At 34.3% G+C, this 27,322-nt stretch overlaps 1 protein-coding gene across 1 annotated transcript in view; it reads right to left on the bottom strand.

Annotated features, from left to right (window-relative positions):
• The window catches only part of DGKB (diacylglycerol kinase beta), a 688,394-nt gene that overhangs the window by 165,310 nt on the left and 495,762 nt on the right, over positions 1 to 27,322 (bottom strand). Inside the window, exon 23 of the mRNA XM_077757671.1 lies at positions 18,605 to 18,800. Coding sequence (XP_077613797.1) covers positions 18,605 to 18,800 — 196 coding nt within the window. The remainder of the gene's footprint in view (positions 1 to 18,604; positions 18,801 to 27,322) is intronic.

The raw sequence follows: 27,322 nt of genomic DNA, 5'->3' as shown, positions 1-27,322 counted from the left end.
ATAAAAAAAAAAAAAAAAAAAAAAACACATTAAGAATAAAGGACGGAAAACTATTTACAATGCAAAGATAATTGAATAAAGTTGGTCCAGCTATGCTAATATAATAGTCTTAAGGTAAAAAGCATTACTATAAAGAGAGATATATAGCATTACTATATATCATAGTGATCAAAGATAATACTATTTGCTTAGACTGCTTTTGGCTAATGTGAGAGTTGAGTAGGTACAATACAGAGAATATGACCCACAAAACTTAAAATATTTACTATCTAACAATGCCTAATTTAAGTGTAGAATAGAGAATCCAGAAATAAATCAACACAAAAATGAAATAATTTCATCTAAAAGCTGAAGTTAAATAAAGCTTCTCAAAAAAACACTGAAGATGTTAAAAAAATAATTAAGAATAACTAGCCACAGGCTTAAAAGCAATAATCCAAAAGGAATAAATTGATAAACTGGACCTCAATAAAATTAAGATATGACCTTCAAAAGAGGCCATGCCACTAATTAAGTAAATAGGCAAGACAAAGTGGGAGAATAGAGTTGCAAACCACAGAGCTAACAAAAGACTCTAGTTCTTTCAAAGACAAATAGTTAGATAATAGAGATAAAAACCAATGAAAAAAATAGGCAAAAGACTTTGACAGACATTTCACAAAAGAGGATATCCAAATAACCTAGTTACATAAAATGGTACTCCACATCGTTAGCTATCAGTAGCATGCATATTGTAAATACAATAAACTAGAATAGCTACATTTAAAAGACTCATCAGCCTCTTCCACCACTGGCTGGAGTGTAAATCGGTACAACTTTTAGCAGTATCTAACCAAATGGGACATCCATATACCCTGTGACCCAGAAATTTTCTGTCTTCAGTCTATACCCAGAAGACAAACATATACACATCCAAAGAGCTGTTCAATAATGTTCATAGTGGTAGAAATTATAATAGCCCCCATGTTGGTAAAAAAAAATTAAATAAATAAAAAATAAAACATATTCATATAATGGATACTATCAAGTAATGAAAATATGAAATTAAAGAAGCCAGACATAAGTGAATATATGCTATATGATTCTGTTTATATAAAATTCAAATACCAGCAGAAGTTATTCATGGTAATAGTACTCAGAATACTGAGTAGGTCATGTGCTGTGGGATGACTCTTCTGTGGTACTGGTGTTCTATTTCTTGATGGAAAAGAGTGGTTAAATAGATGTGTTCATTTTTTCAAAATTCATCTGCTTTACATGTATGAAGTGTACACTTTTCTATGAAAATGTTAGAGTTCATTAAAGTGTTTAAACTTTTAAAAATGATAACATCTAGTGGGGGAGGGATTAGGGGATAGGAGGGAATGCATGACATTTTAGAAAAATGATCTGGGAAAGCCTCTCCCAGGAGAACACATTTTTGCAGTGACACATTTTCTTTCTTTGAAAGAAGCAAAGGAGAAGCAGTGTGAAGCTATATGAAGATTTGGGGTAAGAACATTCCAAACAGAGGGGATATCACTGGAAAAGGTTATATCGTGCCTGGTGTATTTGATGAGCAATAAAAAGGTCAACTGGACTTGAGTGGAGTGAGTGAGGCCAGGAAACACAAATTAGATTGGCTGGGCACATATTAAACTCCTGAATGAATGACTTCTGTGTGTGCTGACTTTCTGTTTAAACATCACTGTCCATTAAATACATATAGCACATTGTAAATTGCTTTAGAATACACTAACTATGACCCATAGGGGGAAAATATAAAATCAGGGTAATCTACTTGCTCATTTTGAGAGCTGAGTATCATTTTGTTCAATCTGTAAAGTTTTTCCCATCCTACACAATTCCTAATGAAGACACAAACCATCAGTTAACCGAGAAAATAGGTTGAGGGGAAAAAAAGTATTAATAAAGCATAATCTGTTTATTCACTGATCATTTATGAAAAGGAGTTATATGCATACTTCATATATAAACATGAAGGTTTACAGAGACATAATGCTAGATTTAAGACATGACACCAGGAACAATGGAATAGAACAATAAAAAAAATCACTTTTTAAAGGGACATATTAATCTCAGACACAAAAGCTACCTAGGTTGTCCATGAAAGGCAGGCAATGACATTGAGGAAACTGAAACTTATTCTCAGATGGCAAAAGAATATGAACAATGATTTTATAAGACCTAGACATCCCACACTCTAACTCTGTGAGAATTTTTCCTTTTTAATTTAAAAGTAGTAGCATCAACATTACCATCAACAGTAAAGCAACACATGGATGGATAATAAAATAAAAATTCAAAGTCTTGAGATCTTGAAGAAACGCTTCCCTGAGTATTGTGAATGACCTGCAATGGGGCTGCAAACCTGTTTTCTAGAAAGGGTTGTCCAAAAGCAGTATGCACTGAACTTGAAATCATAGAACTCCTTCAATTTTCCCTTTTTACTGAGTCTATGTTAAAGTGCCATACATTTTGTTGACAGTTATTGCCACATCTATTGGCACACAGTCAGTGTCAGTTTGAAAAGAGTTTTGCAGCCTAGCTAGGGCCCATTACCTGTCCCCTGTCCTCTCTTACAATTTATTTTCACCCCAGCAGGCAGCACGTTACAAGGTCATTAATTTGTTAGGCAGCTTGTGCTTTCCAGTACAGCCTACTTTAGAGACGGCTCTTACAAACATCTTGGTTGAACCACAGCAATGCTCTCTACCACCAACAGGGAAATAGAAATCTGAGAGCAGCCAGCACAATCTGAACTGGTTGCTGAGGTGACTTGATCTTTGCTGCAAAATCAACGGGAGATGGTCATGGGCAAATGGCTTATGAGGCACCCAAGCAATCAGTACTGTGGGTACCACAATTTTACAATCTTTGTAAGAAAGTGAGAGATGAAAGGTGTACCACCAAACGGAATGCAGCAAATAAATAATGTATTCCATGATTCACCAGGAGGTAAAAAGTAACAAACGAGTAGACCTGAAGAAACTAATCTAACAGGTAATCTAACAGATCTAAACATTTCAATCATTCCAAACCTGGAAAGAGTCAGTTGTATTTTAATCAACTTCTTTTGCTACAAGCATTTTAATAGGAATTGCACCTTTCTTGGGAAGGAATGATAAATAACTTGTAATTCAAGAGTGGCTCAGAATGCACTCAGTACCTTATTTCTCATCAGATCTCACTTAAGGATTTCAAGTATTGAAAACTCCACTGCTTAATCGTAATGCAGTTTTTCAGAAAAGGAAACATTTGTTGTAAATCTGAAGACTCCTATTCATTTTATAATTTTGTGGTGTCAGGTTTTATTCTTAGAAGGGTACTTACTGGCTCATAGGTGGAGAATGACCTCTTAACCTTTGCCTCCTCTCTCACAAATGTGGGCCAAATGTTACAAAGGGCTTCACACTAATTCCAGTGATAATCTTGTGCATATTTTTAGTGGATGAAATAATAATAAGGCCATCTTACATTTCTATAGTAAGTTATTTAAAATTATTGAAATAAACTATTCTAAGGTCAAAACAAAATCAGAAATTATTGTCTCCATTTATACAGGTTAGGAAAGAGTCGGCCAAGTTAATGATTCTGAGGTCATGAATTTCTCTCCTTTTTCCCCAGAACTTGTTATAGCCATGCAGTTATGAAAACAAAAACTAAAAATAAAGCCAGTCTGTAAGAAATTCACTGGCCCTCAATGGCCATGTCAAAGGCCTTTCCCCTTAGAGGCTGCTGACTTGAAAAAATAGGAAGAAGACAGTCTAGATTAAGATGAAAATTCTGTGTAAGACCAACAATTAGTGTGATATTGTTTGTTTCTTTTCTTTTCATGGAATATAACCTAGTTTTATTATAGGAAGACAGAAAGACAAAAGAGAAAGACAAATCACTACAGCAATACTGCATTATAAACTTCAAAGTTGCTAAAAGACTAGATCTTAATTATTTAATGGGATAGAGGTGTTAGCTAACTATACAGTGGTAATTATATTGCAATATAAAAAAGCATCAGATCAACACACTGTATAACTTACATTTGTACACTATTACATGTCAAGTGTATCTCAATTCTAAGAATGCAAAAAAAGTATCACACACACAAAGCCATTATAGTACTGGAACAAAATTTCCCTAGAGACCTTCAGAAGCCACCATCTTTTAATCCATGAGTAGGTGTAAATGTGCTACAAGGGCCCATTGAGAGAGGAAGTTAGGACAGAGTCATGCTAGGGTGGCTAACGTAGGCCTTCTCACAGGAGGGGGGCAGTGATGAAATCTGAAGAGTGCATTTTTCTCCAAGGATGACATGGAATAGAGAAAAAAAGAAAAAAAAAGGGAATTCCCTTCTACCTTTTTAATCCTCCTTTTCCCTTAGGATAATGATTTATAATTCCCTTGGGAAAATGCTTAGAGAACATTTTGTGCCATCAATCTTCCTTCTGCTATTAACACAGAAATAAAGCTCATCTTCCTTTCTCCTAAAGCAATGCTTTGTTTGGTTCCCTAGTTTTCTGACTGGAACTTCCAAAATAATCTGCGTTCAAGTAATGTTTTTCTGTCATGAATCATTGTGTAATCTGCAGTATTATTCTTTCCCCATAAGTAAATTCAATATATATATATATGTACACACACACACACCACAAACACATATGCACTTATATACACAAACTCTGTAATAACACATACCTGATAAAGGCCTTTGTTGTGAGTACTCACTAGTAAATATATGGATTTATTAAGCCCTGCCCCCCATGACAGAGATGGAAAATGTCAGATGATTTTTAGTTTAATTCAAATTTATTTTAAACTAAATTCAAGTAGTGGATAATATACAGTGTAGTCTTGGATTCAGGGGTACATATGGTTCATCTCTTACATATGACACCCAGTGCTCATCCTGATAAGTGCCCTCCCTGAATGCCCATCACCCATTTACCCATCCCTCTACAACATTCCCTTCCAGCAAGAGAGAACCGGTTTGTTCTCTGTATTTAAGAGTTTCCTGTGCTTTGCTTCTCTCTCTTTTTAATCTTACTTTCCCTTCTTTTCCCCTATGTTCATCTGTTGTGTTTCTCAAATTCTATATATGAGTAAAATCATATGATATGTGTCTTTTTCTGACTTATTTCGCTTAGCAAAATACCTTCTAGTTCTACCCACACTGTTGTAGAAGGAAAGATTTCATTCTTTTTCATTGCTGAGTAGTATTCCACTGTGTGTGTGTGTGTGTGTGTGTGTGTGTGTGTGTATCACACCTTTATTCTTTCATCAATCAACGGACATCTGGGCTCTTTCCATGTTTGGCTATTATTGAGAGCACTGCTAAAAACATTTGGTGCATGTGCCCCTTCAAATCTGAGGTTTTGTACCCTTTGGATAAATTCCTAGTAGTGCAAGTCCTGGGTCAAACGGTAGTTCTATTTTTAATTTTTTGAGGCGTCTCCATACTATTTTCCATAGTGGCTGTGCCAGTTTGCATTTTCACAGTAAGGGCAGAAAGGTTCCCCTTTCTGTACCCTCACAGACATCTGTTGTTTCCTGAGTTGTTAATTTTAGTCATCTTGACAGATGTGAAGTGGTATTTCATGGTGGCTTTGATTTATATTTCCCTGATGATGAATGATGTTGAGCATCTTTTCATGCATCTATTAGCCATCTGGATGTCTTATTTGGAAAAGTGTCTATTCATGTCTTTTGCCCATTTCTTCACTGGATTATTTGTGTTTTGGGTGTTGAATCCGGTAAGTTCTTTATATATTTTTGTTACTAACCCTTTATCTGATATTTCATTTGCAAATAACTTTTCCCATTTTGTCAACTGCACAGCTAATTCAACTTTTAAGCCTAAACTAAGGCATTTGTTTTATTTTTGTTTGTTTGTAATATTTAGATAATTAAATAATTTCTTGCCTTGCAAAAGAAGCTATATTTCAGGATCTACCATAAATCTACCTTGTCCTATTCATTCTCTTCCTCAAGAATGAAATCAACTATTATATTTCCTTGTTAATTTCTGACTTCTGTATGAACATCTGGATGCAAAAGTTTACAAAGGTAACATATAAAATATTCAGAAACGGCAAAAATGAAAAAACAAACAAAAAATGCAACAGAAATCTAAACTAATCTATTTTAACAAGACAAATAAGATAAAGACCTTATAGAATCAGAAGAAATAAGTTTCATTAATAAAAAGACACAACACACATTAAAGAAGAATTTAGAAATAGTACCTAACTACAAAAATGTACAAAACCTCAGACTGAAAAGAGCACTGCTGATATGTCAGCATATATTAGTAACAGCCTTTCATATCTCTGAGAATTCTTCAAATCCTACACACATTTAAAATTGCTATTTCAATCTGATACAATTACTGTCTTTTAAAAATCAAACATTTTTTATACTGGTAAAAGATGAGTTGACTCCTTTCCTTACTTCCCACTTGGCACACTAAATACCCTGGCACTTTCATTCTAGTGAGTTCGCTGTGCGATGTTAAGAAAATACTACAATGTGGGGCACCTGAGTTTCTCAGTCTGTTAAGCATCTGACTCTTAGTTTCGGCTAAGGTCATGATCTCATGGTTTGTGGGTTTAAACCCTACAGGGGTACCTGGGTGGCTCAGTTGGTTAAGCGTTTGACTTCGGCTCAGGTCATCATTTTACGGTTCGTGGGTTCGAGCCCCGCGTTGGGCTCTGTGCTGACAGCTAGCTCAGAGCCTGGAGCCTGTTTTGGGTTCTGTACTCCCTCTCTCTCTGACCATCCCCTGCTTACACTGTCTCTCTCCCTTTCTCAGAAATAAGTAAAAACAGTTTTAAAAATAAAATAAACCCTACAATGCACTGACAATGAGGAGCCTGTCTGGGATTCTCTCTCACCAGTCTTTCTCTCTGTACTACCCTGCTTGCACTATCAAGATAAATAAACTTAAAAAACTTGAAAAAAAAAAGACAGCAATGTAAGGGCTCTGAGGGAAGAAAGTGCTTATAATCAACTATCGAAAGCTTAGCAAAACCATCTGTGATTAATATATTATTTCATTACTGCTTAATTATTTACCAAAGAGATTTAAGATAAGAGTTAAATGTTTCATCGCACTAACATATTTAAATATGAAGTGACTGTGTAAGATCTATTTTTTTATTGAGTCACATTTTTGTGCACATGACTCTCCTTTTAATTTTGAAAAGACATTTAATCACAGATCCCATGAACCTTTCTTGCAGTAAATTTAATAACTAAATGTTCTTTGATACTGGTTGATTTTATTTCTCTTACTCTTTGTCTAACAAGATACTGTGAAAATCTGAACACCACATACTTAGAAACAAAATGTCTTATGTAGTTTTTTAGATGGAGAAGTACATATTCTCAAGCGTCCTAGTAAGGAAAAAGTCCGTATGCTAAGAGCTTTACCTATCAGAAAAGACATAAATTTAAATCATTGTGCAGAAAAAGATTCTTAAATACTTTTTGTTATTCAATATTTTGAAAATACTATGTTTTTCTCAGCCATAGAAATTGAGTTCTACAAATAGCAGCTGATTATTTCATTAAATCAGAACCAGATTACTAATTTCAGTATTAATGGTTAGCTTTGACATGTTTTAAAAAGGTAGAAGGTACTTAATAGACCTGTCTTCCACCCTGAAATGAACAACTGTTCAGGGAAATGGAATTGTTCAAAGATACATTTTCTTTCAGCCAATCTGTGAAATATAATATAATTATTCTCTTTTAATGAATCTCTCAACGAGGAGCAATCTTTCAGAGCTTGAACAGGTAAAATATAATGATAATGGGAGCAGCTTTGTAAATAAAAGGATGAAATGAGATTGTTATTTTATGCCATATTATGGGATAATTAGAATAACAGTGTAGCATTCATCAGGCATTTGAACTTTCTAAAAAAATTCCCCAGAGCTCATTTAAATTGGTCATGTTTATCCATGGAGATTTTTAGTCTGATTTCAAATGCCTGTCACCTTACACCATTTAGGCCTCAATCTTTACCTTACTCTGATTAACGGTTGTACTTGCATAGCAGCCAACAGATGCTGCCTGAAACAGACAACAAGAAACCCTTGGATTTATAAATCTACAGTTTATCAAGAGAAAAACAATAGAACTATTTTTATTAAGCCTGGAGAATAATTATCCAGAATGGAGGGAAAGATAATCTATATGAATCTCCATCAATTTTCAAACGGTTGGATACTGTCCAACAAACTACAATTGATATGCTAACTACTTCTATATAATAAAAACTTCATTCATGAAAACTAAATTCATGGCAATGGAACTCTAGTGGTAGCTCTGGTTATTTCAAATCCATAAAGCTCAAGGCTAACTTTAATAGCTTTGAGGAATCTGACTTAATAAAGAGGTCCTGGGACAACTGGGTGACTCAGTCAGTTAAGTATCCAACTCTTGACGTTGGTTCAAGTCATGATTTCATGGTTTGTGGGTTCCAGCCCTCCATTGGGTTCATGATGATAGTGCGGAGACTGCTTGGCATTCTCTCTCTCTCTCTCTCTCTAAATAAATAAACTCAACAAAAACAAAAAAAAGAGGTCTCTTTGCTTCCTAATGGACACTCGATGGCACCCTTTGGTAGTTAGATGAATGACTGCAAACAGAACCAGGTGATAGATTGTTGTGGTTTCCTCACATCCATTAAGGTAACTAGAAGAAAATACTTATAAACAGAGTTGAAAAAAAAGTCTAATATCTCTCCTGGTATGACTTGAAATCTTTAAATAAGACGCCATTCCACAAGATGGTGCAATTGAAGTTTCATCCTCGAGATTATTTTTTCTTCACTATTAATTCCTATCTTGATGGTAAAAAGAATAAATTTTAATACCAACAGAATTAAAATGAACTATGACTCATGTTTAAAAATTTTTGTAGTTGGTATTATGTCATTTTGATAGTTCTTTCATGTTTATCATTTTAAAAAATTCTTCCTAAGTTCTTGTCACATTCTGATCATAGGAAAAATTATTTTAAGTTCCCTTGGGCACATCTATTACATGAGCTTTAAAGTACCATCCTCAATGGCAAGATTACAGTAGGGTTTCCTATTTAGGAAACTTCTAAGAATGGTCTCATATTTGGGAACTTTATGTGATTATGATATGAAACCAAGCTCTACAAGTATTATTTAATTAGTTGGAGCTTATATAATCAGTCAATATTAATTTAACTTGGAAATATACTTTATATTTCCACCACTGCATAAGTTACATTTATTTAGAATTATAATGCATCCTTCGCCTGGGTGGATGACCTGCTATTGTTTTCAACAGACTCAGGTTTGGATACTATGTCACAGAAACAAGTAAGATGGGCATTTTATCACTGATATTAGACATCAAATCATAGGGGAAATGATCCATTAAGTCATTTATATTTTCCATCTTCCTCTGAAGTTACAGTTAAAAGCAGTAGATAGAAAAGTAGAAGGGTAACATTTGGAAATAAAGAAGGTATTCTGCCTCAGAAGTCAGAAAAGGCAACAACTGAGTTTTAATTTAAAACCTCAAGTAGACAAATCCCTTTCCTTCTTCTTTTGCGTTGACTAGATTGATTGCCAGATCACATAGTTTTGAAAATGCAACTGCTACAAAAATCTATTTTTTTCAAGTTTTCCAAGACTCACTGGGTTGAAGCGAAGTGCTTCTTGTTCTGCCTTTTCCTACCTCCCTGTTATTTGGATTTCTTCCATCTTCTTATTTCAGTTTGTTTTTAAGAATAAGCCTTCATTAGCAGTGATCTCATTTATTGATTAGAAAATACCACTTCCCCTGTTTAAATTATTACTTATCTGTTATATCAAAATGATTCTGCGGACTTACCATTTTACTATAAAAAGTTCTAGAATTATATTGCATGTCAGATTTTATTCTCAGAATTATAATATGTGCTGGACTTTGTTTCTAAAAAACTGCATGTCAGATTTTAAAAATTTGACTATTGAACATGGGAGAAAAGGGCAATGATGCTAGNTAAGCAAAAGTCGGATGCTTAACCAACTAAGCCACCCAGGCGCCCCAGCAATGATGCTAGTTCTAAAGACTGCCATCTGATGTTTCAATTGTTCATAAATAATACTTTACTAATACTTATGGTTTCTGTTTTCCAAATTTCTAGGAGGCCAGCGCTTTCTCTGTAGTTTATAATGCTATGACAAATAGAAATTTCATAAATGCTTCTTCATAATATATATGTTTTTACAGTACCACTAGGTCAAAGATAAGAATACACAGTCTTATATTTTGAAAGGGTATTTCTATTTTTACATGTAAGAAATAGGTTTTCTATTCCTTAACTTTTTATTACTGTTTTATAAACTTTAACAGCATGGCTTTTATAAAAATATAGAGAGCTATCACATTAAGATAGCTAGGTGTATGTTTCAATATTCAGCTGTAAAAAGAAACTTTGATATTTAGATAACTTTATTAAATATGTGATATTATTTTCAATAGCCACTGCCAAAGGTACTTTAAAAATACACAATTAGGTATTCATTTGAGACATGTCCTTTAAGGTTACTAAATAGCAAGTGTTTGGATCAATCTATTTTCAACCAATAAAATTATCATGGAATTATATATGTATATGTTTTTTTTGTGAAATGTAACATCTCAAATGTCATAATCTTTTTTCAACAATTTTAAGATCCAGGTAAAATAATGCAGCATAAAATCCTTTTCTTGTTTCTAAATTTAATTGATTTAATCACTGAATTTAAATGCTTGGAAATTGTTCTGCTTGCCAGTGTTTGAATGCCAAATACATCATCTACAGTTCTAAAATGAATGTTGCAGTTTATATTTAGACAACTTAAAACACTGCCTTTTAAATTACCCCAAATAACCCACAGAAATGTTTAGGGAAATTGATAATAATGGATGTCAAATGTCCTTACCATCAGCTTTCAGGTAAGTGTAACTTTTACAAGGCACATAAAGTATTAGGGTCTTACTATCTGAATGCTTTTGTGCATTTGCTCAGACAATACAATGCAGAGCACACACAGATTAATGTCAGCTCTTCCAGAGCCTGCCGTCCCCATTTTAAAGATAGAGACAAAAGAGCCAATAATCTTTTTTATTTTCACAGGCAAAATAAATTCAACTTTTGCTATTTTCAGAGATATCAATTCATTTATTCTCTTTGATCAGTGTGGTTTGGATTGACTTTTTCTCCTTCTTACTTCCTAAGAATGTTCAAAATAAAATAAAATAAAATAAAATAAAATAATCTGAGGTAGAGAGATTCCGGTGCACAGTCTCTCTCCTCTGCCTTCTAAGAAGAAACGAGGGTCCAGTCTTCCTCAGCACGGAGCACACACACCAAATAAGGTGGGGTAGGAGTGTGTGCAGTGTCAAGTTCATGGAAAAGCTTACTCTTGGGAAATTGACACACATTAAATGTTATGCAAGATACACCATGTGTTCAAAATTAGGGCTGTGTGAATGAACAGAAAGAGACAAGACCTATGACATTAGCTGAGGCGGCTTTCTAAACTTCACTCTTTCTTGCCCTACCTTCACAATCTTTGCCTTACTCAAATATCTCTTATATTATTATTCAGTTTTGGTTTTTATCCTAAATTTGCTCAAATAGATTTACTTCAAAAATAAAACTGAGGTTACAATTATAAATTTAAAAAAGCAGTATCCCTTCCTATAAACAACTATAACAATATATATAAAAACTACTAAACTTTAAAATTCCCATCTGCATATTGCTTAAACCATTTTGATTTTCCACCAGTTGTAATAGATGCTACAATTCTGGGAAATTCCACCCAAATAAAATGGAAAACATGTTAATTAGTTTTTAAAATAAACTTCTTTTTTTTTTTAATATTTTTATTTATTTCTAGGAGAGAGAGAGAGAGACAGCATGAGCAGGGGAGGGTCAGAGAGAGAGGGAGATGCAGACTCTGAAACAGGCTCCAGGCCCTGAGCTGGCAGTCAGCACAGAGCCCGAAGCGGGGCTTGAACCCACGAACCGCGAGATTATGACCTAAGCGAAAGTCGGACTCTTAACCGACTAAGCCACCCAGGCGCCCCTAAAATAAACTTCTGAGGAGCCTGGGTGGCTCAGTCGGTTAAATGTCTCACTTTGGCTCAGGTCATGATCTCGCGGTTTGTGAGTTCAAGACCCATGTTGGGCTCTGTGCCAACAGCTCAGAGCCTGGAGCCTTCTTTGAATTCTGTGTCTCCCTCTCTCTCTACCTCTCCCCCACTCATGCTATGTTTCTCTCTGTCTCTCAATAATATATACATGTTTTAAAAATTTCAAATAACCTTCTATATGGATGGTATCTGGTTAGTTGCATCCACATGTGTGGTGAACAGTCAGGTGCCTGATGAGGTTCAAGCAGGAAGTCCAGAGGCTTCCCACAGTGTTTCCGGTAAATGTTTAAAACTTTTTGTCTTGAATGTAATTACTTTACCTCAGGGGTTTCAAACGCTTTAAAGTAGTCAACCTTTTTTATTTTTTCAGATTAAGCAACATTTTAAATATCAGGAAATGAAAGAGAAGATTTGGATTTTATTTTTACGAATATATTTTCGAGGTTCAATGTGCTAACACTTTGAAGAGTCAATCCATGAGAATAACATAGTTTTTCTGATCAACAGTTGCAGTGTCACAGGTATCCTATTTTCACTGATTTCTGCATTTTGTTTTAGTTGTGTGACACTGAGAATATCCTGAACCAAACAGCATGTGATGGTAAATGCTGGGAACGTTTTGCAACTCACGTGGTAGTCTTATACCATTCTGATTTCTGGAAAGTGGAATGGTTGGACTTGTACCTTCAAAGCTAAGACAATTAGAATAGCTGAAAACTGCTCAGATTACTTGACAAGTCCTTATTGTTTGGCTACCAAACACTTCTAAAGGTGTTTTTTTTTAGTATACATGTACCCCTATTCTTACAGCAGTGTAATTTACAAAAGCCAAGATATGGAAGCAGCCCAGGTGTCCATAGATTGATGGACAGATAAAGGAAATGTAATATATATGTATATAGAATGCAATATTATTCAGTCAGCAAAAAGAATGAAATTTTGCCATTTGCCATGGCACGGAAGGAGCTAGAGAGTATAATACTAAGTGAAATAAGTTAGAGAAAAATACCATAACACTTACATGTAGAAATTAAGAAATAAAACAAATAAGTAAAAGGGAAAAAAAGAGAAAGAGAGACAAACTAAGAAACAGACTCAACTATGGAGAACAAACTTATGGTTACTATAAGGGAGGTGGGGGGGGGTTAAATAGGTGATGAGGATCAAGGAGTACACCTGTTGTTATAAGCACTGAGGGATGTGTGGAATTGTTGAATCATTATATTGTGTACCTGAAACTAATATAACACTGTATGTTAACTAACTGGAATTAAAATAAAAAATTACAAAATAAAATACTAGTAAAGATACTAGTACTGACTGAAATAAAAAAAGAAAGCATAAATAGTTTATAAAATATTCATATTATCGATTACTTTGTAGTCACAAAATACAATTAAATAAAACAATATTCTGAAATATATAATCAAGAAAAAAAAGTCAAGTATCAGAACAATGCATACAGTACAATCTCACTTATGTGCACAAGTAAAAAGAGTCTATGAACATGCCTGGTATTTAAGTCAGTAGAAAAAGGCAAAGAGTCTATATTCTATTTTAAACAAGAAGCTGGAAAACTTCTGTAAGAGGCAGACAGCAAACATTTTCAGCTTTGTGGACCATCCAGTCTTTAAAAAACAACTATTGAGCGGTACCATTGTAGCACAAAAGCTGCTATAGACAACTATGGCAACCACACAACTGAAAGGGCAGAACTGTGTTCCTATAAAACCTCATTCACAAAAAAATCTGTAGGTAGATTTGGCCCCTGGGCTGGAGTTTGCCAACCCTAGTCCCTTTTAACTCTGTTTGAAGGATAAGGAGTGGATTATTACTAAAACCATTTACAAAAAAAACATACTAGTATATTATTTGTATTTAAAAATATTAATAAACAGTGTCCTAATCCAAAAAAATACAACTTTTTTAACTTTATCGATACAAATTTATGATATAATGTTATTTGTCGTTTGGTTCAGATGTTCACTGGAAGTTTCAGTTAGTCAAACTTATCTTATGCTTCATACTTAGCTGAAATTTTGTTTCAATTTCATTGCAGGCTCTTTGGCTGTAGTCATGAGCATATTTATACCATAAATCTCTGAGAAAAGTGCACTTGATGTATAAGCCTACTATCTTTGTGATGTAGTTAACTAACACAATTTATGAGCAAAATACTTTCTAAAAATTCATTTCCATTTTCATTTAAAATATTACTATTTATCACTTTGTTTTCACTTCCACTGATTGTTAAGAAGTAGACGTACCAAAGTCTGTGGGGCCTTTTAATTGAATGTGATTCACATACATTGTGGTGGTAATGTACCCATTTGTGCAATTATCTTATTAAACATACAAAGACATTAAGGGAGAGAGAGGACATGAGCCGAGCCAGGGAGAGGGGCGGAGGGAGGGAGGAAGAGGGAGAGAGAGGGAGAGAGAATCTTAAGGAGTGTCCAAGCTCAGCACAGAGCCCGACACAGGGCCTGATTCCAACACTGGGATCATGACCTGAGGTGAAACCAAGAGTCAGATGCTCAACTGACTAAGCCACCCACATGCCCCGTGACATAAAATTGTTAAGTGACCATTACAAAACTACAGATTTCCAATTAATGACACAGTTTTACTTACTTTGTTTATCAGTGCATATGGATATATATAAAAGTGTGTATGTGTAGATACATATATCTTTTAATCTATTGACAAGGAAGAAGAGTATAAGGAACAGGAGGAGAGGAAGTTATCTCTGTTGTAGCAGAATTTAATGATTTTAGAGTCATTAATATAACAAAATGTTTTATAAAACACACCTTACTGTGTTTTTATTACAGTTTTTTTTAATATTTCCAAAACATGGCAATAATTAGTTTGAGCCAAGGTTTTACGGAACCTCTGAAGAATTACAGTTATAACTCAATGGGAAAAAAGAGTTTGAAAAATAATGGGTCAGCTAAAGGCCTTTATTTCTTTTAAAATGCAAATGCCTCTACCTTCATCTGCAATCATTCATTTATACATTAATGTGAGTGAATTTATTAGACATCTTTCCGAGGCTTGGATTTACTTCAGAAGAGAGGGAAGCAAAGAAACTCAGCAACTGAAAGTAGTGAGAAAGACTGAGTATTAGGGTTAGGAGCACTAAAGAACTACATGGCCTACTTTAAAATTTTGCTCAAAGACCATAGAATCTATACATAACCCGCTTATTTGTATTTCCAAAAACAAAACACAAAAGACAAACCCACAAGGAAAATATCTACTGAATTACATGAGTGTTGAATATATTTCAGAATTGCATCCAACTGTTTTAGAATATTGTGCTGGAACAGTAATGTAATTAAATGAATTACTTATAATTTTGATCAACTTGAATTAAATTAAGCATAAAATTTCCAACCAGTGAAATTATTAACTGAAAATTCTCTGATCCTATGTCCTCAAAGACAGAAAGCAAGTAAGTTGTGCAGGCATCCCAGATCATGCACAGCATAACATAAGTGAGGATTTAATGCTCTAAAATCTGGTCCCATACCTTTGGTCTATGTCATGTTTTAAAATGTTTAAATGTTTTAAATTTTTTCTTAATTTAAATCCTTCTACCAGGTAAAATAATCTATCTTTATTGCAAGAATCTAGTCATGCATGCTTCCCCTACTCTGTGTCTCCATCAAAAGCTTTCTTACAGTTTATGGAAATAAGCATCCATTTCAATATAGTACAAATTTAGTTTGAACTACAAATTTTTGCAGAGGAATATAAGAAAAGTTGTTTGTTAGTATTTGAAGAAGGTGCTTTCTATAAAGGAAGTTATATTATTAAGTTTCTTTTAATTTCTTTACTTACATATTTTCTAAGAGTGAAAAATATTAATTTGGATCTGGGCTAAAGAAATGTGTTGAACTAGAATTATATTTTTCATATTTCATGCTAAAGTCAACACTTATAATCATTTTATGAGAAACTGAAAATATATTTAGATTTAAAGTACTGATTGACTCTGATAATTAATACAATTGTTTTTGTGTTAAGATAGTGAAAACAAAGTCAAATGACAGAAATATGTACCATTTAAAAGGGGATCTATGCAGTTATCTTAAGTAATAAATTTCACTTTTTGACTGTTAAGTACAACATTTACGAGTTAACAGAATAAATCTGCAATCAAATCTTAGAAGCATTTTGAGATACTTTTATCTGTTTTGTTGTCAAATGAATCAAAATGGAAAAAACTTCTAGATAAAGCCAATAAAAAAGGAAATACGGATTAGTATATTTTTAATATTCAGTTGATAAGGTCATTTTTAACAATGGAATTGTTCTTGTCTGACGATAAAACTAAACTCAAACAACTAGCATCATCGGTTTCAAGATAGAGAACAAAAAAGTTGAGCCAAATCAGTTATGAACATACTTTTGTTATTGCTCGAACAATTACCTTCAAAAACTCTGATTTCTACTGTTTTTCCCTATCTTTGTACTGAGAAAAGATTTATTCCAACTCACAAGCCCTACGGGCTCATACTTTTTTCATTCCCAAATTTATGGAAATTTAGCCCTAATAATTCCACAATAAGTAAGAAGACAGAATGAGAAGAAAGATGTTCCTGTACAGTTACGGGCAACAAGAGTCTCTGACAATATTTCTCGCTTATATTTCTGTGCTTTATACAGAGAGGCAAAAGTGAGGCCTGCAAAAAGCATCCGGGCAATAGCTCCACCGGGGATTATACAGACACTTGTCCTGGTCGAGAGCAGTCATGAGCTTTATAAACATTAACAGCTCATAGGTGAATGCAGCTGGCAGCAGAACATTGAGAGTTATTCAGATTTATATCTGAATGATATCTGAATATCAAGATGCAAAGGACATGCCAAGTATTGGTATGTAGTAACCACATAAATATTGGAAATTATTATAGATATTACATATATTTTTTAATTATATGGACTATATTACTAATATATATGTACCCAGTGCTTTCCTAAAGAGAAGCAGAGATAGTCTGATCTTAGTACAGTCCTTGAACTAATTTTAACACCTAGGAGATTTTTACTAATCTTCTTAGATATTACTTATACTGAAATACAAATACAATATTAATGTCAACAATCCCTAGGAAACAATAATTATATTTAATTCCATTCATTTTAAGATTCATATGGTACAAACCTACTCACTTCTTCTATACATTTCTCCTCCAAGGGAAAAAAAAAAACACTTTCCTCAATGTTTTCCTACAGTTATATTAATTCTGAGTATGACCATTTATATTAAGTTGGTGTATATTTGCTTGTACTAAATTACATGACTTTTCAGGGTTTACCTCTTTAGGATTACCTACATGTTTAAGGGGCTTCAAAAGTTTCTGTCACTGACAGGCTGTAATAAGCACTCCTTTCAAGAGAATAGTACCTAATACTTTCTCTCTCCATTTTTGTCACCCTTATGGTCACCATATTCCATCTAAGAGAAGTAACTGCTGGGTACCAAAACTTGAATCAGATACCTGAATACATGGAAAGATTAAACTATTTCTTACCACCATAAAGCCTACCAAACATCTTCACATGTTATTGTGTTATTTATTTTTAAAATACATTTATTTATTTTTCTTGGGCCCATAAGGCTGTAACCTTTCCATATGCTATCTTTGCTACACTGAGGTGGCCAATACACTTTCTGATGGCAGTCTGAATGCTATCAATAGTATTAATTAGATAGATTCTGGAAAGTAAAGAAAATGAACATAAATTATTGAAGCATGATTGATTAATAGAATACTACCAGTTTAATATCTTTGTCTATAAAATCTATCAACAAGAATTAGTTGTCTTGAAAATTCTTATACACAGCTATTCTATCCCATTCTGTTAGTCTTTTATGATTTGTTCTCAGGCCTCCTAATAGTTGTTATAAAATTTCTGGAAAAATAGGAGCAGCTAACCAAAATTTTTTGTGGGATATTTAAATGTGCCATTATAGAGCAACACCTTAATATAAGATAGCTTGAATGTCATAGCCTAATTAAACAAAGCCAAGAATAAAATATCTTGCAACACAATAGTAAAAAAGCCTTAACAAGGCACTTGTTATAATAACTCAAACGCCTTGACTAAAATGATCACATTTCAGAACTTCATGTGCAATATATCCTATAATCTTATCTACTAAATACTCACATGTTTCTATTTTCTGTTGGGAAGGAGAATAGAAGAATGAGATCCAAAGAAGAAAAATAAAGAAAAAAAATCCATGAAAAATATAGCCAGTGTATACATGATTTTAGATTATGATATAATTTAATTACACATACATATCTGATAGTATGAAAAATGTAACTCCATATATATGCAATGGAAAGTCTTTAATTTTAATGTAGCCTTGAAAGCAAGTTAAAAAGCAAGTTAACACAATTAAATGTGAGAAAACTGACCTTGACTTGCAAACTTCAACTCTTTAGCATCTGTGAGTGTGGTCCTTTTGTCAGACGCTTTTTTCTCTATTCGGCGATGGCTTCGTCTTTTCTTAGACTCTCCCCAAAGATTGGATCCACCGTGCATGCTCGGTATGTTCAAAATAGCAATTCCTTCCAGAGAGATGTTTATTAAATCTATTTGTACTCCATCACACTGATCAGTAAAAAGAACAAGAAAAAAAAAAAAAACCAGTAAGATATTTGATCTTCCTTTCCTTGATTTCTTCTTTTGCACTTCCTTATCTTTCAATAAGTCCACAATCTTGTCGTATTTAAATAAGCCTTTCAAGAACAATTAAATGACTACCCTAAATGTCAATATAAAAGTTAAAGCAGCCAATAATATTAACCAATTATCATTTAAGCATGTCTTTAAACATGATCAAAGTAAATCATCAGTCTGTCTTGTTTACAGAAACCCACTGGGAAAGACACACATTAGTGTCTGTATGATCAGCTACAAATTTCCAACATGTTGCAAACAGGTTGAGGCTATGAAACCTGGTCAACACTTATGCAGAAATTTTTTAAAAAATATTTACTTATTTTTGAGAGAGAAATAAAAGGAGAGAGTAAAAAAGAGAGAGACAGAGAGAGATAGAACCTGAGTGAGATAAGGGCAGAGAGAGAGGGAGACACAGAATCTGAAGCAGGCTCCAGGCTCTGAGCTGTCAGCACAGAGCCTGATGGGGGGATTGAACTTATGAGGCACGCAGAATTTTTCATGACAGCCTCCTAGTTAGAACATGCTGCAAACCACTACTGAAGGAAAGTAAGGAAACCAAAATTTGTGGTCTCACTTAGTTGGTCAGAGAGAGAAGTGGTTTAACAGACTTTGGGGGAAAAATAAAGTAAAAAAACAACAGTTCAAAGAGACCTGAATTACATCACAGAGGTCAAGGACGGTTTCTTGCACTACACTAAGTTCCAAGCACAGTGTCAAAAGAATGAGAGGCACTACCATCTGAAGGAATATGTAGGAGCAGGACCAGGCAGGCTGAGTGACAGAAATGCCAAGAACAGCAGTAAAAGCAATCTCCAGTGTACCATTACTTTATAGCTGCTGTAATAATAGATTGAAATATAAAAATAATCAGCCACAGTTTTTTGTTCACCTGGTGACAAAACAACCTTCTGATTATGAAAAATACGAAACTTGCTAACAGATGATGCTCTGTGATATTCAGAGTGGTCACTTTTTAATTTTTTGAATTTTCTGTTCATTTCTACTGATGGAAACATGAGGAGAGTGGCTAAGCCACACTGTGTTTTTGGAATTATTAATTTATTCATTCACTTTGTGGTTTCTAAAGTGGGGGCACTTATTGTGAATTTACTCCAGATACTGTTCTCCCTGTGTCAGCTGATAGGAGCTGATATACATGCAAATACGTAACCCTTTGTTTTACAAAGAACTTTGTTAGGGATATTCATTTCATAATCTGAAGTCTATCTGCAGTGGGGCTGTTTTATTTGCCACGAGTTATTTCAGAAACAAACAAACACTGACACTGACTTCATCTTTCTCTTTCCCATGGTAAGGATGATTTTTGAACCTAGAAGAGATAACGCTGCACCTAAATGAAAAAAAAGAAAAAAAAGAAAAACAAACAAGAAACCTCTCTTTCTTTCCATATTTGCCTCTTTGTACCAAATCTAATCCTGTATCTTGTTCACTAAAATATAAAAACTGTGAAATAAAGCAACACGTCTTGAGTCTACTTGGCAGGGCTAGAAACAAATTCTAGAGAAGGTGCCAAGTTTTCATTCCATTTCTTTCAAAGGGGGTGAAACTGAGGTCTGGATGATGCCTTCCCCCCCCTAGAAACAAGCGATATTTTTCCTCCTTTTCATGTATTAAATTAAGATGATTTCTTTTTACTAAAGAATTCTGCTCATGTGTATACTCACTTACCGCTATATATTCTAGATAAACAGATATTAATTTCATAATTAAAAGTAATCTTGTGTAAATACCCTGCAGGCCTCAATGAATCAAACACATACTGTGTGTCAGCCCTCCCGCTGTCTTCAAGTGGAATGTACTGGCTGGATAATTAGATAGTACATATTTTTTAACCTTATTTGCATGCATATTATATCTTTTGCACACTGACAAGCAGCAGTAACAACAAAAGTCAGATTACCACAGGGAATTCCCACAAAGAAGTCTTCATTCCTTATAATTTGCAGCCTAAATTAAAATAATTTGATCTTTGACAAGGATGAAATGTCAAGCAGAAGGGGGTCCTCTACAAGCCACGGCCTGTGGCTTCTGAAATCTGCCTAATTTATGTCAGTCACTTCTTAATACATATTTAAGTATTACACGAAAAAGATGATAAATATGCAATCTGACACCTTTGGTATTTCCCTGCTGTTAATTTATAAAGGTCTGGCTTTCCCCAAACTGACTAAAATCATTTAAATAACAGAAGAATTGTGAAATAAGCTAGAGTTAGGGCCTGGCTTCCATTTTCACTCAATATTGAACACAGCAGGTAGTACACTAAGACAATTATTTGACTAGGCCTTAGAACCCCACTGTGACAAGTTACTTTCAGAATTAGTGAAGGAGTATTCCTTTGTTCATCTGCAGAAAAGGAGAGCGGTTGCAAACAGGCTTTTTGTTGTAATTGAACTAGGGGAGTTACATGTGACAACTGAAAAACATCAGTGTATAGTATTATTCATGTTTTCACTCTTCAGAGTCTCCTCACGTGTACTTTCAAGGAAATAGAGTAAGCAGCTTTCGGAAAAATGAAAAAAAAAAAAAAAAAAAAATCCTCAAGGAGTCCCAAAGAAGGACTAATGAAGAACACTGAGTTTCTATGAGCAGGACAACGTACTTACATAAATTTATTAATGATTTGTTTCCACTAGTTCTTGACCCCAGGTTACCTTCCTCTGTTTGCTTTAACATTTTGTTCATTAGTCTGGAAAATTTCAGCGCTAGTTCAGATGGAGACCAGGAATTGTAGCGCACCAATTGAGTGCATGGATATAAAAGCTGAGGTGAAGGCTTTGAAATATAAACAAGTTATAATACTGTGTCAGATAATATTTTCATCCGCTTTGAAGATTTATGATTTTTAAAAAGGTAGCTACAGAGTAAAAGAATATAAAACCTTAAAAGCTAACAGCCTTGGTTAGTCAATAAATCCTGAATATTTTTATTATGTAGAAAAAAGGTCGTTAACATATAGTACTATGGGAGCTATTTGCAGAGTGTGATGCTATAAGGCCACTGTCCATCCTTTTCAGTTTTAATATGGGAGATCTTATTCCAGAGACAAATTTACCTAAAAGAAATGAAGACGGTTTAAATTTTTCTGCCAGTGTAGTTTAATCCCTGCTTACAAACATACCTTGGACCAAATGATGCAGAGTGTTAAAGACAAACTTCATAAATAAATGTATTGTTTCAGGTTCAGTTAACTTGTCATTTGATAGAAAAATTCACAATGTAAAGAATTTAGGAAAGCTGTGTGGTTAAATTTGATAATATATAATTTATACACTGTAAATATTTTTCAATAGGGAATCTATTTCTATGCCCAGGTCAGATTAAAAGTACATGTAATGTAATTTAATCAAGCACACAGACATTGCTTTGTTCATTATATAAAGTAGCCTGGATTAAAATAACTTACATAAGCCTGCTTTTAGAAGAGATTCTGCAAATTCATATGTAATTCGTAAGACAAAATTAAGTATGTATTTGCAGAGAATAGCAGCAAATCTACCAATTAAAATACACCTGTACAGGGGTGCCTGGGTGCCTCAGTAGTTTGAAAGTCTGACTTTGGCTCAGATCATGATCTCATGGTTTGTGAGTTCGAGCCCTATATTGGGCTCTGTGCTTACAGCTCAGAGCCTGGAGCTTGCTTCGGATTCTGTGTGTGCCTCTCTGTAACCCCTTTCCTGCTCGCATCATGTCTCTCCCTGTCTGTCATAACTGAATGAACATTTAAAAAAATAAATAAAATTTAAATAAATAAAACAATAAATAAAAACACACCTGTACACATAAATAGCCTAACACTATCTCTTCCGATGTTTGAAGGCTGTGGTACTGTATATTTTCCCTTGAGTAAGCTCAATGTTTTTTGAAATGCATTTTATAACTTTTATCTACAAACCACAGTGTGATAAAGGGCCCAGGACATGCCTTTTAAGTAAGTGTATTATTAGTTGTCAGTCCAGTGGTGGTGACGGAAGTCTTGATTGCGGATAATTTCAAGATGTCTTTCAGAGCAGAATGGGAGTTGGTAGGTAAGCAAAAGAAACATGGAGGCCAACCTGGAAAGCAGGAAAATCTGAGGCCTGTACCATGCATGCACACACACAGGTGCTGAACATGCTGATGATAATAATATCACTGGCTCAAGGCGCAGCATTCACCATAAGTATCAGCAGAAAATCAGTTTAGTTTTACATATTTTTCTTTTTTAATAGGTACTGTGAAAGCTAAATATTATTGCTGGGATATTAGAATTCTTACCAGAAGTTATCTCATTAAGATAACTTCTGCTAAACACAGAAGAGAATATTCATTCAACTTTTGGTAATTCATTCCCTTTTTATTTGTCTTATTTCTTATTCTTTCTCCTAAGAAAAATTATGATGTTTTATCTTAATAAAATAACACTATGTCCCACCCCTACAACATTTCCTACTTTCTTCTGGAATAAGAAGTTATTTATTATGTTTTGGTTTCAATGAGTCCAACTTTTATTTTTAGTAACCACGTTTTTTGAGGTCCACACTTTTACTGTCTCCTTTCATTATTGCTTCTAGAATTTCATTGCGGAAAAATAAAGTCACCTAGAAAGCTTTAGAAGAGAGCATGGATCTTTTTTTTTTCTTTTTTTTAAATTAATGTTTTACTTATTTCTGAGAGAGAGAGAGCATGAGCGAGCATGAGTAGGGGAGGATCAGCCAGAGAGAGGGAGACACAGAATCTAAAACAGGCTCCAAGTTCTCAGTTAGCCTGCAGCAAAGAGCCCGATTCAGGGCTCGAACCAACAAACCATGAGATCATGACCTGAGCTGAAGTCAGACACTCAACTGACTGAGCCACACAGGTGCCCCATGCATGGATCTTTTAAGTGTTCTTCTTTCCTCTCTCTGTCTCTCTGTCTCTCTCTCTCTCTCTCTCACACACACACACACACACACACACAGAGGGAAGGTGATGGATATACTGATGGCCTTGATTGTGGTGATGGATTCATGGGTATATATTTATCCCCAAACTCATCAAGTCATATATATTAAATACATACAGTTTTTGATATGTCAAACATGCCTAAATAAAGTGGTTAAAAAATGTCAATTCACAAATTTTGTTTCCCCACCCCAAGACTGTGTTTTGGTATGGCTAAGACCCAGGTAAGGTGCTCTAAATGTGCATTGAAAGAGCATCCAAGGTCATTGTGATACAATGGGACAGAGACTGAAGTATGAGTTTGCCCCTTTGTCTTTAAAAGCTCTGTGATTTCCAGATTACCGGGCAGGAAGAATCTTAACTGTAAAATCCTTCTAATTTATTTTGTGTCCCTGAGGGTTCTTGCCCTTTGTTAATTCCTGAGATCATTTTAGTTTTATAGAAGTAGTTAATCATTAAAACAAATAGTGCTTTGGAATGGAAATTCTAACCCGTAAAACATACCATCTTTCTCAGTCTCAAAAACAACCAAAAGAATGAAAAACTTTGGATAATGGGCTATTTTATTTTCTCAAGACCGTTGCCTGGTACATGGAACAAATTAAGTCCACAAACTTTAGAGCTTCAATTCCAGATGTTTACCTATGCCTCTGAGGTACAAATCTATGCCCCAACTAGTTTAACACAAACTTTGCTTTTAACATATCTTCGAATTTTAAAACTTTCCATTTTATTATTTATCTTTTGTAAGAAAGTTAGAGAAAAACTCAAATTTTTAAAATTAAAAATGTTAACTTTGTTAATCTCTCTTTCACATCATATATATGTCTGCATGCTATGTATAATAAAAATGGTATGTATACCATATATATCTTGCCATTATATGTATATAATTTCCAATTTACTTATTTCTTTAGATTTAAACATTTCATCAGCAACACAACTCTTCTTTCTCTTAAATTATTAAATAAAATGCTCATCTGCTCATCCCTGTAGTGGAAATATATGGGAACCTCTCTAATTGATAGGATTTTGACAAAGACTTAAATCAGATAATGTATATACATTGCTTAGCACCAAGCAGAAGTTACAGGTAATAAGAGATAGAAATTAGCTATTATTATTATCAACTATTACCCATGATATTCATTTTATTCCAAATATTCATCCTTTTGGAAAAAGTTTCCTCTATGACAGAAAAAGTGATATAAAGGGTCACATGGCAAACAGTTTGGTTTGAAGAGGCTGCTCATAAAACATATATCTACTTGAGGTACTCTTGTATTTTTGACCATAGTTATATATTTTCAAATCATAGCTGGTATAATTTTAGGCCAAGCAGGGTGCGACAGCAACCAGAATCAAATTTCCAAATTGATGTTTCTGTTATATTAAATTATAAAGTAACCTTGAGGGTAGAAAGGCATACTTTGCTACTATGATAGACTGGATTCATTAAAACGTGAGTAGAAAAGCAGGTTGTGCATTACCATCTATACACACAAACACACATACACATCCTCAAGTTTTAGAATTGAGATAAATACATAACATTATAACCGTATTTTCAGGATATGCAACAATAAAGTGGGGAAGGCACAGTGCTGGTTCTGATTTACATATGATCTTGCAATGGGTGACAGAATAAGCCAGTAAATGCAGAGCTAGGAAGCCAGATTTGGGGAGTTTGTAGAACTAAGACCCTAGGAAGAGTAAGTATTCTAGTGCCCAGATTTCTTGGGGGGATATTCTAAATCAATTTTCTATAAAGTTCTGTGAAACAAAACCACTCAATTTCATCATTAAAGCTTTTATTTTCATAAACGTGTCCTTTATTTTAATTTTTCATACAACTGAATGTTCTTTCATTTAAGAATGTCTTCTTAATCTCTCTCTCTCTCTCTTTTTTTTTTTACTTTTGACATATAGTATTACACTCTAGATCAACATGTTTATTAAATTAAGACTTTATTTTTTGGGGGGTGCCTGGGTGGCTCAGTTGGTTAAGCATCTGATTCTTGATTTCGGCTCAGGTCAAGATCTCACAGTTTCAAGGGTTTGAGTCCCGCATTAGGCTCCCTCCTGACACTGTGGAGCCTGTTTAGGATTCTTTGCCTCCGTCTCTATCTGTCCCACCCCACTCACATTGTCTCTGTCTCTCTCAAGCAGCTTAAGGTTCACCACAGAATTGAAAGAGAGGTACAGAGATTTCCCATCTAAATCTCTGTTCCCACACAGGCACAGCCCTCCCACCCCCCATTTATCAGCATCCCAGACTGACTGGTACATTTGTTACAACTGATGAACCTACATTGACACATCATAGTCACCTAAAGTCCAGAATTTGTATTAGGGTTCACTCTTGCTGTTCATTCCTTCGGTTTGAACAAACCCAGGAATTTATCCACCATCATTGTATCTTACAGAGTATTAGAACTGCCCTAAAATCCTCTTTGCTCTGCCTGTTCATCTCTTCCTCTCCCCCACAACCTCTGGCAACCACTGATCTTTTTACTTTCTTACAGTTTTATCTTTCCAGAAGGTCATATGTTGGCACCATACAGTATACAGCTTTTTCAGGTTGGCTTCTTTCACTTTAGAAAACACATTTAGTTTCCTCCATGTCTTCAGAAGGCTTGACAGCTAATTTCTTTTTAGCACTAAATAATATTCCATTGTTTGGCTGTACCATAGTTTATTTATCCATTCACCTACTGAAGGACCTCTTGTTTTCTTCCAAGTTTTGGCAATTATTAAACTTGTAAAAAAAAAATGTGCAAGTTTCTGTGTTGATGTAACTTTCCAGATCCATTGGGTAAATACTAATGAACATGATTGCTGGATCATATGGTAAGAATATGTTTGGTTTTGTAACAAACCACCAAACTGTCTTTCAAAGTGGCTACACCATTCTGCATTCCCACAAGCAATGAATGAGAGTTCCTGCTCCTCCACATCTTCACAAGCATTTGGTTTTAGGTGTAGAGCTTAATCTCATTATTGTTTTAATTTAAATTTCTCTAATGATGTGATACAGAGCGTCATCTGTTTATTTGCCATCTGTATGTCTTTTTTGGTGAGATATCTGTTAGTCTTTGGCCCATTGTTTTCAGCGGAGTTGTTTATTTCATTATTAAGTTTTATACGTCTGTATTTTGGACTAACAGTCCCTTATCAGATGTATCTTCTGCAATTATTTTCTGTCTGTGGCTTATTTTCTCTTCTCTTGACAATGTCTTTCACAGAGAAGAAGTTTTTCATTTCAGTAAAGTCCAGCTTATCAATTATTTCTCCCACTGATTGTGCACCTTTGGTGCTGTATCTAAAAAGGCACCACCATACTCAAGATCATCTAGACTTCCTCCCATGTTATCTTGTAGAAGTTCTGTAGTTGTACGTTTTACATTTAGGTTTTTGATATATTTTGAATTCACTTTTGTTAAGAGTGAATTCATTTCTTTTAGATTATTTTTTGTTTGTTTGTGGATGTCGTGATTCTAGCACCA

Source organism: Crocuta crocuta, unplaced genomic scaffold (assembly GCF_008692635.1).
Source record: "Crocuta crocuta isolate KB4526 unplaced genomic scaffold, BGI_CrCroc_1.0 scaffold62, whole genome shotgun sequence".
Classification (NCBI taxonomy): Eukaryota; Metazoa; Chordata; class Mammalia; order Carnivora; family Hyaenidae; genus Crocuta; species Crocuta crocuta.
The sequence above is the reverse complement of the archived record's forward strand: the minus strand, read 5'-3'. Positions and strand labels throughout refer to the sequence as shown.